Raw genomic sequence first — 15,431 nt, 5'->3', positions numbered from 1 at the left:
AGCTACAACAAGGACACAATGTCCTGGTGAGCCTTGGAGATTGATGTAAGAGACTACTGTAGAGGTGTCAGTGTGGACCAACACATTGTAGAACTGTGGGAGGAAGTGTTTCAGAGCTACCTGTCATCATCCCCACATTTGAGTCACAGAATATTCTGCCATCGAGATCTGCACACCACCCCATGAGAGAGGTGTTCATTGTAAGAGATTTGCGACGATAACATGCTCCTTGTGCCAAGCCCTTGTTGAGGAGACCTGGTCTCTTCCAGAGCTTAAGAACATGTAGCCCACCATGCATGACTCTTATGACCCTGGAAGGATTCAGAGGATGAAAAGTCCTGCTCCTGTGCCAGAACTGAAACAGTCTCATGTGCAGTGGGCTCAATGGTATAACATTGGCCACTGCTGCCATGAGACCTAACAGTTTCTGAATTTCCTAGCTTGATGTCTCACAGTTGTTAGGATTGAATCTGCACATGCATGATACAGATGTGCCTGCATCTTGGTTGAGTCCCACACTACACCTAAAAAAGTGGTTCTCTGTTTTGGAGAAAGCAATCATTGAGTTTAGTCCTAAATGCTTGATACTAGCCTGACTGGTCAATAACCACAGTCGGCCGTCTCAAGGAAAAAACCTTGCATGTTCCTCTCCCGCATAACATATTTTGTAAATGGTCCAGCGTAATGAAGCGGGGGCACACATTTCCTATATTTCCTGACGTATTTCATAGACTGATTAATTTCTAATGATTAGAAATACTATGCCCATGTGTTCAGCCTATTATATTGGGATGTTTAGACATGTGTTTCAGAAACCGGCTCATGCAGAAGGGTTCCCAAAGAGTCAACACATCTTCAAAGGGGAACTCATCCCTCACATTCCCTCTCATCATTCGCTTAAAATAATAATTCAAATAAACTTATTTGTTCAAGATTAAAATACCACTTCCAGTCATAAACTATCCCAATCCTGTCACTGCAGATCATCAGTCCCTCAACAGGCATTGTAGCAGTCTGAGATCTTCACATGTTGATGTCATGTTAATTCTCTCTATTATAGATCGTGTCATGATTCCACACTAATGAATCCCGGTCCTCCAGCACTTTACCAACTTAAAACGGAACGAACATACATTCATGGAACTAATAGAAATGTCAGATGGTGGACATATGGACAAAAAGACAGAAACAAGCAGAACAAAGTCATACTGATGGTGGGAGAAACCGGCTCTGGGAAAACCACCCTCATCAACACCATGATCAACCACTTACTGGGAGTGACGTTTGAGGATCAAGAGTTTTATCAAATCACTGAAGAAGATGAAGAAGATAGAGATGAAACACAAACCCAGACATCTGAGATCACAGTTTATGAGGCGTTTGTTGAAGAAAACCCAACATCTCTGACCATCATTGATACTCCAGGATACGGAGACACTGGAGGATTTGAGAAAGACAGAGAGATTTCTGAGTATCTGAGCAGGTTATTTTCAGATAAGGATGGGATTGGTTATATTGATGCAGTGTGTTTTGTGATGAAGGCGTCTCAGAATCGTCTCTCTGGAAAAGAGCTTTACATATTTCACTCAGTTCTTTCTCTGTTTGGGAGAGATATAGAGAACAACATTGTGTTTCTACTCACACAGTCAAATGGACAACGTCCAACAGATGCCCTCAGAGTCATTAGGAAAGCACAGATTCCCTGCAGAAGAGATGGGAAGAAACAACCTGTTCACTACTTATTCAACAACCAGCAGAAAGAGAAAAGAGATGAAGAGTATTCATGTGTTTTGAAATCATCATGGGAAATGGGAGAGAGAAGCATGAAGGAGTTCTTCACACTCATGGAAGAAAAGAACAGAAAAAGTGTTAAGATGACATTAGATGTTCTGAAAGAGCGAAGACGACTCGAGGCCTGTGTCTCTAATCTGAAGGGGCGAATCAGTGAAGAGGAGTTTAAAATGAAAAACCTGACTGAGATTCAGGAAGCCATCAAAGAGAACAGAGACAAGATCGAGAAATGTGAAAAATTTCAGTTTACAGTCCAAACGGCTGTCAAAGAAAAAGTCCCCAATGTAAATGAATGGTTTTGGAACAGAAATGTAACCTGCTGCTCCGTCTGTGAGGAAAACTGTCATGAGTGGAGCTGCTGGTGGCTAAATGAACCCTTAACGTGTTCAGTCATGAAAAACGACCACTGCACTGTGTGTACTGGAAAGTGTCATTACAGCAAACATGTCAGGGAGAACAAAAAATATGTGTTAGAAACAAAGACAGTCACTATGACATTTAAGGAGCTTAAACAAGAGTATGAGCGCACTGGTAAAAAGCCCAAAACCAGATATGATAAAAAAATATTTGGAAACATTACAAAGGAACATGAAAGAAACATGAAAGAGTCTGAGAATAAAAGCAAAATAGAAGAAAAACTGATCCGTGATCTTGAGAAGATAAAACATGAGAAGTTCCTCCTGCTGCATGAAGCTTATAAGACCATCATGAGTCTGGCCGAGATCGCATTAAAAGACGACAGCGCTTTCACTCTTCATCATTTGGAGCTTCTGATTCCCAGACTGAAGGAGGAGGGAAAAGATGAATGGGTGAAGAACCTGGAGGATCTGAGGAAAGCTGGAGAAGAGAAGAAAAACAAGGGGGCTTTACAGCATGTGAAGGATTTCACTGGGCAACAGTGGAAGCAGATTGACCATTGTGTAACTGGTAATGTCAAAGATAACTCAATAACAAAATGACCATTATGACATCACTGAATATATGATATTTCAAAAAAACAAAATATTCAATATGCAAAAAATATAATTGGTATAAAATAAAGTATCCATAATCTTAAGAATGCATTACACTGATTTAATTACATAAGCAACTATATATTGTGATTAAATAAGCGGAAATTACACTGAACAGCACCTTAAAGGGTTACTTCAGTGATTAGCATATGGGTTATTTTCTATGAAAGTTAAGCTTGCAAAGGCATGAACTGAAACGCGCGTTGTGAATGTATTCCGCGAGTGTATTCGCGATTACCTCAGCTCTCATCATGAGAGCTCATCAGCTCATTTATCTCACTCCTGAGGTTAGTGCTCAGCGCTGTGACACTCGTGCGGTGACTCACTCATTATATTGAACACACACCTTCAGTTTTTAATTGTAGTGTCTTCTCCAACTCAGTCACAGTAATCCAGTAGCAGTGGCTTTGGGAATGGCCTCACAGGGCAGCGAATTGTAGTCTTTCATCCCTATGAGAAAAAAATTCTCAGTCTAGAAGGCACCAAATTCAAAAATGATTTCACATTTCTACTACATTGATGACCCAGTTTAAATACAGATTCATCTTCCCAGCACTGAAGTACCCCTTTAAAGAATAGATCAATTTCAGTGTTTTCATAATGTTATAGTTTTAATTTATTGATCCGCTTGAACAAAACTAGTTCCGCTTGAGTAAAAAGCTCAATGTTTCTATATATATAATTCTATGTTTTGTTCATAGTTACATTTTGGGACAATCTTATGCAAAGAGATCATTTATTCATTTGTGTTTTTAATTACAGCAGAAATGGCATCGTTCACTCATCTCCGCCGGCGCAAAAGCTTAGATGAACCTCCTGGAATAAAGTGAGAAAACATTGTTCTGAATCAGAAGTTTGCCATGATTGGGTGTTTAAACAAAAGTAAAGCGTAGCCTTAGTTCTGGCAGGTCACGTTAGTCAAGCGCACATCAGATGACTGTCAGCTGATCACGTCTAACTATAGGAATAGGATGTCTCTCAGCGTATTATAAGCTCCGTCAGTATCACAGCATACATATCAAAGCTCCTTCAGGACTATCAGCAGCTATCGCGTTTCTCCAGAGCTCATTTACCCTCCTCCATCCCCAGCTCCTCCTCTTGTCAGTCAGGATTTGGTATACTAAAACCCCTTAATTCAGACTAAATTCCTGAATTATGTTGTACATTTAATATCGACATTAATGATATCTGCAATACATTGTGTTGGTTCTGTTGTGTTCACCCTAAGTTCACCATCACTGCTCTCCCTGCTCTTATCTATGCTAGGCTGTCCAGAACAGAATCACACCGCCAATCCAAAATATATTATTTAAACCGGAAGTAAACTGTGCGTGGCCGCTTGGGCATTAATTTTCAATGAATTCCTATGAAAAAGTTCAGCTTCCATAGGCATGAACTGAAAACGTGCCAGACTGGACAAGCACCGTGAATGAATGATTGTGCGGCCGTGCTCATGTTACTTCCGGTTTAAAATTAGCTCCAATTAAATAGGTGCTTTTACATTTTGCTTTGAAACTAAGGCTGCATTTACACTGCAGGTCTTGATGCACAATTCCGATTTGGTGACTATATCCGATTTTTTTGATGACCAGCTTACATCATCTTTTCAAAAGCGACCCGTATTCGATATTTGCATTTACACTGTACACTGGGAAAACAGCCCAAGACGCTCTTAACCGGTGAAAGGAAGTAAAACAGTGTGATATGCAATGGACGCAGACAAAATGATTGTACAATGTTTTGCTGTCTGCACTGTTCCACACATCTTTAAAGTCGGGAAAACATTTCTCTCTTAAGGCGGAGAAAATGAGGAGAGCCCTTGACGGGGTTGCCAGGTTTTCATAACAAAACCCGTCCAATTGCAACTCAAAAAAACTGTGTTAAAGTAGCCCAATTCCGCATGAAAACCGCGGACTTGGCAACACTGGCCTTGATTGCAGTTTGTGTCCACCTGAGTTGATGTCATTCACCTCCGTCCTTTTTTCAATTACATACGACTCGCATTTACTGGGGAATATCCGATCTGTCCGCTTACATGGCAGACGCTAATGCACACATCCGAATCATATCAGATTTATTACCACATATGAGTGAGGACTGAATCCGATCTGAGGATATCGGAATTCATGCGGTTTTGTACTGCTTACACGTTCACATGTCATATCCGATCTGTGCCACATGAAGGGGAAAATCGGAATTGGGTCACTTGAACCATGGAGTGTAAATGGGGCCTAAATCTTCCGCCATCATCTGGTCTGTCAGCTCCTTGCTCTCTGATGAATGAAATCAGATTCCTGCTGTCATTGTGCTGCGACTCTCGTTCGGCTCACACTGTATTGAGCAGACACGTTCAGCTTTTAATTGTAGTGTATGTTCTCTAAATGATTTTACTTCTATAAAAATCTAACGACGGGAGGCCGCAATGCTGCGGTGGCCAAGTGTTGTATCCTGAACACCCGCAACACAGATGATCGCAGCAAGTCTAGATATGAGGATTATTAATAAAATATATCTACTGGAATTATGTAATATATGTAAAGTAATATAAAGTATCAACACTGTCTTCTGCATATAAACTACCATTATTAAAAAACATGTGTATTCTAAATTGTATTATACTTCTAAACTCTTGATATTTCTTTTCTCTAGAGCTGGAGGTGTTCGTCTCAAAGATGAATATATCAAACTCCATGAGAGAGATTTTCCTAAACTACATCAGTGCACAGAGAGGCTGCATAGTGTTATCGAAACATATGAAAAAGGTTACAGACGTGCTACTGAAGGATCCAGGAATGCAGGGTGGATGGGAATAGCTGGAGGTGCTTGCCTGGTTGTAGGATTAGTGGCTCTGTTCACTCTTGGGACATCTTCTCTTTTTCCTTTTGTTGCAGTCATAGGAGTCATAATGAGTCTCGCAGACGCTGCAAATAACAGCATAAACTGCAGCTCTTGGAAAAAGCGGCTGATGACACAACTAAGACAAGACATTAAAGCTGAACTGGAGGGATTTCAGGATAAAATCACCCCGATGGCTGAAATGATGAATGACATTCAAGAGTGTACTGAAAAAATCTTGAACGTGCAAGATGCCATACTGATAGAAGACATCGCTGATTTGACTGCGCAGATGTCTGAAACTATATGTCTGGTTGAATCAGAAACAGCAGCTGCTGGTAGATTTAGCATTGTGCTTGACATGTTCTCAGTCTGTAAAAATACCAGTGTCCTCAATGACATGAACCGACTTGCAGAAACAGCCATTCCTGAACAAATAGACAAAAGTGAGATGACGTCAAAGGCTGGGAAATTCATTGTTGAAATTAAGAAATTAATGAGTCAGCTACAGAACATACTCGATAAACTTGAGAAAACAAAAGATAAAATAGTAATTTATTAGGATACAAGTTCCAGCCAGACAGAAATATGAATGGCTGTTACCTGATCCACCTGACAGAGGACAACAGCCTGACTATTGACCATCTGAATGAAATCATTATCAGAATAAAACAGGATACAGCGATTATAGGACATCATTAAGGGGGATTTTTCACTCAGTAATCTCTAATATGACTTGCAGTCAGTTTAGATGATATTGCTTTTTTCCATTACTGATAAAAAAGCATTGTTTTGTGAATGTAATGTGCTTTATTTTTCTGACTTTTTTTCACAAAATGTATGTTTTCAAATATATTTTACATATTTTAAGAATATATGTGATTACAATGTGGAGGCCATATAATGCATTCCCCAGACGTGAGCAGTCATGAAAACAATGAACATGATGACTATGCTCGGTGTGACTGTACTGAATTTAAAAATGCTAAAACATTTAAAAAAGTGCTTCGTTTTTACTTAGTCCATAATCAGAGAACAGAACAGAATGGCCTATTGAGTTTCAATTCACATTTATCAAATAAAAATTATTTGTAACACCTTAAAATGCAATTGGTATTGCTCAGATTCTGAAAAACAGAGACATGATGCAACAGCCAAAGACATCCATCTAAAGTATCAAACCCATACAAGTGCAGACATCAAACTATGGTATAAGCGATTACCTCCAAAAGGAAAAGACTCAAGGAGTATATTGAGTATTAACAATAGAGACTAACCGGTGTTGTTAACTCGCAGGAGGACACCAGCGCACAGAAATGTTCTGTTTAAATTAAAGTTACACATCAAGCATATACTCCGATATTTAGATTCTGAATGACATACGTCAATCAGGCTATTACATGATGAAAATATTGTCATCATCAAACAATCATTATGACCAGGTCATGTTTTCTCTTGCTAAATTATTATAAACTAATATTAATAAAAACTAATATAAAAAAGTAAAGGGTCAAGAGATCAACTAAATCAAACGCTGATCACCATCATGGTGACTTCAAACCAAACCTTCATAAAAACATCAGCATCTAAACTTTGAGGCTTCAAACGCCTCCTCTGTTAATCAGGCTTGTGCACAATTCAGAATTGAATTGAGAATGACTCCTAAGTTGATGTCAAAAACAGGATATAGAATTACAATTTGAATTTAAATTAAAGGAAGTAGAATTGAAATTCAAGAAAAATTCATAAAAATTCATATACCTGTCCATCTTTCCATAGCAGCTTCCTCTGCACCTGTTGTTGAGATCATCTTTAGTGTTTTCCTGGAAAGATCTTCAGACTCAATGATAAAACATTTGAGGAGTGATTGAGAAATAGATCATCAGTGTTGATCAGTGAGTGGAATTAATTGGAATTAATTAATTAATGATAATTAAATTTAATGATAACGTCTCAGGTTACGTATGTAACCCTAGTTCCCTGAGGGAACGAGACGCTGCGTCGAAACGCTGTGAGAACGCCTCTGCGTTAATGCGTCGTGAAGCGCCTGTAGAACCATTCCATCGGAAAAAAGATCGATCGTCGCCGACGTGATGACGTCGCCGACGTGATGACGTCATCAACCGGAGACTATAAAAGGTCCGCGATCACAAACAGGATCTAGCATCTGATAAAGCCTGAAGTAAGTGATCACAGACACGCCGGGAGTATGGCAGAGCGACGCAGCGTCTCGTTCCCTCAGGGAACTAGGGTTACATACGTAACCTGAGACGTTCCCTTTCGGGGAACTCGAGCTGCGTCGAAACGCTGTGAGAACGCTTATACCCACATCGCCATAGGACCAAGTGTCTCGTATGTGTGAAGCCGAAGCGCACACGGTTACGAGAGTACCTGTGCCCCAACTGTAGATGCCAGGTCTAGTTCATAGAACCTGACGAAAGTTAAAGGAGACGACCATCCGGCCGCGTTTACAAATATCGTGGAGGGAAGCCCCCGACAAAAGTGCTTAAGAAGCAGCCATACCCCTGGTTGAATGCGTCCGGACAGCCAGTGGAAACTGCTGCCCGGCCGCCTCATAAGCAAGTGAGATGGCCTCGACCACTCACTTGCTCATCCTCTGCTTAGATACTGGGGCCCCTTCTTAGGGGGCCCGAAACAGACAAACAGCTGATCAGTTTTCCTCCACAGGGCAGCTCTGTGGACATAGTATCTAGTGCTCTAACAGGGCACAGCAGATTAATCTTCCTGGTCTGACGTCGTGAAAGGAGGAGGACAGAATGCTTGAAGAGTAATGGGGCCCCGTGGGCTCGTAGGAACCTTGGGGACATAACCCGGCCTGGGATGAGAAATCCCCGGCGCAAACTCTAGACATGAGGGCCCTACAGACAGGGACTGAATATCTCTTATTCTTTTGAGAGATGAAATAGCCAAAAGGTTTTCTTTCTTTTTGACAAGCCCCGAAAACACAGGCTAAGTCCCATGCTGGGACCCTCGAGTGCATAACAGGCCTCAACCTTAAAGTGCCACGGAGGAAACGTGTAATCAGAGGGTGTCTTCCCAAGACACTCCACCCAAAGGGACGTGGACGGCACCCAAGGCCGCCACGTACGCCTCTATTGTGGAGGGGGTCAACCCTGCCGAGAACCTTGCCTGCAGAAACTCCAGCACTGTACCAACCGGGCAGTTAACTGGGTCCCACTGGCGTTCTCTGCACCATGCTGAGAAAAGTTTCCCTTTCAGAGCGTACAGTTTCCTCGTGGACGGAGCTCTGGAGTGAAGGATGGTCTCTACGACCTCGGCCGAGAGACCTTCCTCTATGAGCCTAGCCCCCTCAGAGGCCAGGCCCACAGTTTCCACATCTCTGGGCGTGGGTACAGGAATCTCCTGCCCGCCTGAGAGAGAAGATCCCTCCTGGTCGGAATCTCCATCGGAGAGCCTTCCAGGAAAGATATCAGGTCCGAAAACCATACTCGGGTCGGCCAGTACGGAGCCACTAGGAGTACCTGGGCCCCGTCCCGGCGTACCCTGTCCAGAACTCCTGGAAGCAAGACAATCGGGGGGAAGGCGTACAGAGGTAGCCTCGGCCACCCCTGTACCATGGCATCCAACCCCAGCGGGGCTGGATGGGTCAGAGAAACCACTGCGGGCAGTGAGAACTCTCCGCCGAAGCAAATAGCTCCCATATACCTTCCATAGGAGCTCCACCACTTCTGGGTGGAGTCTCCATTCCCCGGGCCTCGGCCCCTGCCTCGACAGGCTGTCTGCTTCCTGATTCAGGACCCCCGGGATATATACTGCTCTGACTGACAGCAATTTCCCTTGGGCCCACAGGAGGATCCGATGTGCCAATTGTCCAACGGACGGGACCTCAGACCCCCCTGGTGATTTATATAGACGACCACCGATGTGTTGTCTGCACATGGTGGCCCCTTGAGGTCGGGCAGGAACTGTTTCAATGCAAGAAACACTGCGAGCATCTCTAGCCGATTTACGTGCCAGTGCCGCTGATGTTCCTGCCATAGACCCTGGGATGAGCGACCACTCATGGTCGCCCCCCCCAGCCCGTGAGAGAGGCATCTGTCGTTAGCGTTACGCGACGAACATGAGCCCCCAACACGGGACCCTGAGATAAAAACCCCGGGTTTTTCCACATGACCAGAGCAGGTAGGCATCGCCGCGTGACTTTGATCGTGCGGAGCGGATTTCCCCTCGGGGAGAACCCTTTTGTTTTGAGCCACCACTGCAGTGGCCTCATGTACAGTAGGCCAAAAGGTATCACGTTGGACGCTGCTGCCATGAGACCTAACAGTTTCTGGAACCGTTTCACAGTGACGGCTCGGCCTAGCTTCTGTTCTTTGGCGGCTGCCAGGATCGATGCTATGCGTGTTGGCGATAATTGCGCCCGCATAATTACCGAGTCCCAGTTCACACCTAGAAAAGTGGTTCTCTGAGCCGGAGAAAGCACACTCTTCTTGGCGTTCAGCCTCAACCCCAGCTTCGACATATGAGCGAGAACAGCATCACGATGCTGAACCACCATCTGCTCTGTATTCGCTAGAATCAGCCAGTCGTCGATATAGTTCAGTATGCGGATGCCCTGTAGACGCAGCGGCGCCAGAGCTGCATCCACACACTTGGTGAACGTGCGGGGTGACAGTGCTAGACCGAAGGGAAGTACACGATATTGGTATGCCTCTCCCCCGAAGGCAAACCTCAGGAACTTCCTGTGATGTGGAAGGATGGAGACATGAAAATACGCATCTTTGAGGTCTATGGTGACAAACCAATCCTCCGATTTGACCTGCGCTACAATCTGTCTGAGTGTAAGCATCTTGAATTTGAGCTTGGCCACCGAGCGATTCAATAGCCGCAGATCTAATATCGGGCGTAAGCCCCCATCCTTCTTCGGCACGATGAAGTAACGGCTGTAAAAGCCAGACTCCCTGCTGGGAGGGGGAACCCTCTCTATAGCCCCTTTTTGCAGGAGTGTCTCTACTTCCTGTGCCATTACCAGAGCCTGCTCCGGGCCCACCTCTGTAGGTAGGACACCGCAGAAAGGAGGTGGCCGACTTCTGAACTGAATGGCGTACCCCTTTTCTATTATCTGCAGGACCCACTGAGATATATTTGATAGACGTTTCCACTCGTCTAGAAAATCTACTAAGGGAACCAGCCTCTCGAGGTTGGCCTCTGGTGTATTTTGAGCAACAAGCACAGTGCCCTGAAGCGGCGGACCGGCAGGGAACGACTGACTTGACTGCTCGGGAGCCCCCCGAAGGGGGAGCGGACCACCCTCGAGTGGCCCGCGGGGACCGTCTGCGCCCCGGCATTGCGGCGGGGTTGGCAGCGCGGCCCCCAGAGGGCGCTGCAGGACAACGGGTACCGTAGGCAGAGGTAAACACCGTTTCCCTTCGGAGGGGACTACCCTCAGCGTCCTTTTGTTTCCCCTGCCCTCCGAGGAGGGGGCGGACCACCCTCAGGTGGCCCGCGGAGACCCTCTGCGCCCCGACATTGCGGCGGGGTTGGCAGCGCGGCCCCTTGAGGGTACCGAAGGAAGACGGGTACCGTATGCTGAGGTAAGCACCGTCTTCCCACGGAGGGGAAACTAAGGGAACCAGCCTCTCGAGGCTGGCCTCTGGTGTAATTTGAGCAGCGAGTGCAGTGCCCTGAAACGGCGAACCGGCAGGGAACACCTGACCTGACTGCTCGCATGCCCTCCGAGGAGGGGGCGGACCACCCTCAGGTGGCCCGCGGAGACCCTCTGCGCCCTGACATTGCGGCGGGGTTAGCAGCGCGGCCCCCTGTGGGCACCGAAGGAAGACGGGTACCGTGTGCTGAGGTAAGCACCGATTTCCTTCGGAGGGGAAATGCCAGGGACGATGCAGCTGAAGGCGAGAGATAGCTCGCAAGCGTCTCTTCGATCTTCGGCATCGCCCCATAACCATAGTGTCTCAGCCCAAATATATTACTATATGCAGATGTATGTGGGCTGAACACTCTATATGATACCGCTTGTTTCCTCCATGACCTAGACACCTCGGTGTGCAGGTCAGGGAAGAATGGCAGGACGTTGATGCTTTGCACGAGAGGGCAGGAATCGCTCATCTAATTTCGTTCTCTCTGATTTCGATGGGATTCAGATATTTCAGCCAGCCAGTCATTTCTTATTTTTATATTTAACCTGGCCACAGCTCTCGTGAGAACCTCAACTCACTAGCGGGTGACTGAAGTGGCGAGTCTTCAGTCGCGATGCTCTCAACGTCCACCTCCTCAGAGCTGGATAGTTGGAGCACCGGTGCCCCGCCCAGGGAGGAAGAGACCGCAGAGCGGGCTTCCAAACCCCGAGACGAGACACTGGACGATACAGGTGAGGGCTGAGATAAGGCTGGGCCCGTCTCAAACCCCTCTGTAAAGTCCATGTGTGAACCCCACGACTGAAGCCACCGCTCTGCCTCGGCAGCAGCGGGACCAGAGCCGCGGGGAACACGAGCCGAGGCACCCTCCTCGAAGAGTGCCCGGCGGGAGCGCAGCGTTCTCAGTGGCATACGCTCACAGTGCTCGCAAGCAGCCCCCTCGAGGGCTGCCTGGGCATGCTGCGCTCCCAAGCAGGCTACACAAAGAGAGTGTGTATCCCCGCTCGTGATGTAGCGTGGGCAGGGATGAACACACCTCTTAAAGCTGCTTTCACTCGCCATTTTACTCTATCTATTTTATTTTCTCTTTGTTTGTTAATATATACTGCAATATTTAACAAAAGGGTGGAAAATCTCTGGATATAGACAGACAAAAACACCAAATAGACAGACAGGTTCACACAGATCGCTTGCTGAAGGCTCAGAAGCTAGATCCTGTTTGTGACCGCGGACCTTTTATAGTCTCCGGTTGATGACGTCATCACGTCGGCGACGTCATCACGTCGGCGACGATCGATCTTTTTTCCGATGGAATGGTTCTACAGGCGCTTCACGACGCATTAACGCAGAGGCGTTCTCACAGCGTTTCGACGCAGCTCGAGTTCCCCGAAAGGGAACTGCATTTACAACTTTGTGTTATTTGATTACTTTGAAATTAAAATAACATTGGAACAAAACTAATTAAACAACATTGAGGGGTTCATTTATTTAAATTGATCATTATCTGTATTTTAGAACAAAATGAATGCAGGGTTGAGGAGTGACACTGTAAAAAATGAATCTTGTAATTTTCACACACAAAAATAAAAATAAAATAAGGTGATAATTAAAAATAGTGTGCATTTTTTCTTAAGAAAATTGTGGTTCAGGGTTGTTAAGAAATAAAACCAAGAGACACACTTTCCTAATTTTTTTAATGCAATGTAAGCAATTTTGAGGCTTGAATTGAGGAACCGATTAAGCTGATAATCGTGCAGTTTTATTTAGAGACAGCATTGTTAGTTCCCAGCATGTTTTGCATATGGCTGGAAATGGAGATTAATATTGAAATGAAGTGTTGTTGAATGTGTTTTTGAGTGAAGGGAAACATCTGTTTATGTTTGACATTTGAAAGAATTTCTGTTATGAAGTTTTGACCATTACCATTGTGCAGAAGAGTAGAGATATGGTTATGTTGTGATGTGAATAACTGCAAGTATTAATATTATTATGAAGAATGTTGCTTTGCTCAATGAACAATGACTTTTCTAATGCTAGTGCAATAAGAAGTTTGTTTCTACTTGTGCCAGCATCAAACAGACTAGACTATTAACTGAACATTTATTTATTTATTTTTTCACCTTTATTTAACCAGGAAAGTACTCGTTGAGATTAAAAATCTCTTTTTCAAGAGTGTCCTGGCCAAGATAGGCGGCAGTACAACCATACATACAACACAGAATACACAATAACATAAGACAACTAAAATAGCAGATACAACAACCACAAATCCTTAGCATATCATGCTGAACAACTACAGCCAGATGTGGCTGCTTCCAAGTTAGTTAATATCCTCTTAAAAGTAACCAATGAGACAAGCTTATTAAGTTTCAAATGTTTCTGTAACATGTTCCATGCAAAGGGAGCAGCAAAGTTAAATGCCTTTTTCCCCAGCTCAGTTCTAACATTTGGTACAGACAGAAGAACAAGATCCTGTGACCGAAGATTGTAAGTCCCAATATCTTTTACACTGATGTAGGTCAGAAGGTAGGATGGAAGAAGACCTAAAATAGCCTTATATATAAAAACATACCAGTGTTGAAGTCTCCGTGTTGACAGAGAAGACCATCCAACACGTTCATACAGTTCACAGTGGTGACCAGTGATGAACCTCAGAGCTCCATGGTATATAGTATCCAGTGCATGTACACTTTGAGATGATGCGTGCATATATAAAACATCACCATAGTCAATAATAGACATAAAAGTACCAGCAACTAACCTCTTTTTAGATTCGAATGAGAGACAGGATTTGATTCTAAAATAAAACCCTAGTTTAAGTTTTAATCTTTTTGCCAGCTGCTGAATAACTGAACATAACTGAACATAACTGTAAGTCAAATACAAACAGGTCATTTCCATTTACTCTAATATATATATATAATTATTTTTTTTAAATAGACTTAAATTGAAAAAGTACATTCCACTAACAAGATTCAATTCATCATGAAAAAAATATTATGTAATATTGTTACCATAATTTTTTTAAAGTAGATACTGTGTAAAATGTTTACAGTATAGATGCGTGTAATGAAATTGTGTTATTAAATTACAAAATGAATGTAATTGTTGTTTTACTGAGGTAAAATGTGTAATTCAATTAGTTACTAATCACATTAAAAGGAAATTGCTTTGCATTGATAAAGTAATCCAAACCACATTTATAATGGGTAACTTAGTAAGCTATTACATTTCCAAAGTGTGTGTGAGATTAAACACATTCTTTCTGTTGTGTGACTGTGGAATTTCTTTGAATTGTCATGAATTTAATTCTACTTCCTGACATTCCAATTCAACTTCCTGTGGGGCGGAGTCAATTCAATTTAAAATTCCAAGTAATTAATTGAATTGAGGCCAATTCTGAAATTCTGAATTTTGCACAAGCCTGCTGTTAATCCTCAATAAGAAGTTTTGTAGATGTCTGAGAGAAATAAAGTCAAACTGGTTAATAATAAGTGTAATGTGTAATGGCTGGAAGTCAATTCTAATTGTATCTCTCTTTTTTATGTTTCTCTTTCCTTCAGTGATTATGCTTGTTAACATCAGGTGTTCATCACTAATCATCACTCAATGAATCACTTAATTATCTCATTAACTTAACTTTAACAGTGGACACTAAGTACAGAGCGGTGTTAATTTAACACTGTGGCTTATTACAGTATTTTTGTTTATGTTAATCTGCTAATTATTTAAATGTAATTATGTGTGGTGTCTTATTAATTTTGTTCCTTTTTGTCACATTCCCTGTGTGTTTTTGTGGACTTTTACATTATTTCCTGTTGTGTGTTTTTGTTTCATACTCCTTTGTAGTATTTCATGCTAATTTAGTTCTCCAGGTGGTTCCCATAGGAACACAGGCTGTCACCATGATGTTTCATCCAGTGACAGAGTTTTGTCAGGTGGCCAGGATCACACGACAGCACGCACTCAGGTCTTCCCCCGTCTCTCGCTTTCTTTCCTCATATATCAAACTCCAAACATTAACAAATGAGCGACAGGTGTACAGGGGCAGAGCTCACCCTCAGAAGAAAATCTAACCACAATCAATAAACATACTATTAATAATATATAAAATATATTATATAGTGATTATTCATAATATTTACTAAGAAAGAATAAT

General features: G+C 43.3%; 1 protein-coding gene across 1 annotated transcript; it reads left to right on the top strand.

The window, feature by feature from the left end:
- Nucleotides 1–1,066: 1,066 nt before the first annotated feature.
- On the top strand, nucleotides 1,067–15,348 carry LOC137073027 (uncharacterized). Its single transcript, XM_067441190.1, has 4 exons — nucleotides 1,067–2,718; nucleotides 5,454–5,603; nucleotides 5,696–6,085; nucleotides 15,122–15,348. The coding sequence occupies exons 1-4, from the start codon at nucleotides 1,083–1,085 to the stop codon at nucleotides 15,346–15,348; spliced, it is 2,403 nt and encodes an 800-aa protein (XP_067297291.1). The 5' UTR covers nucleotides 1,067–1,082.
- Nucleotides 15,349–15,431: the final 83 nt, after the last annotated feature.

Source organism: Pseudorasbora parva, chromosome 1 (genome assembly GCF_024679245.1).
Source record: "Pseudorasbora parva isolate DD20220531a chromosome 1, ASM2467924v1, whole genome shotgun sequence".
Taxonomy (NCBI): domain Eukaryota; kingdom Metazoa; phylum Chordata; class Actinopteri; order Cypriniformes; family Gobionidae; genus Pseudorasbora; species Pseudorasbora parva.
The sequence above is the reverse complement of the archived record's forward strand: the minus strand, read 5'-3'. Positions and strand labels throughout refer to the sequence as shown.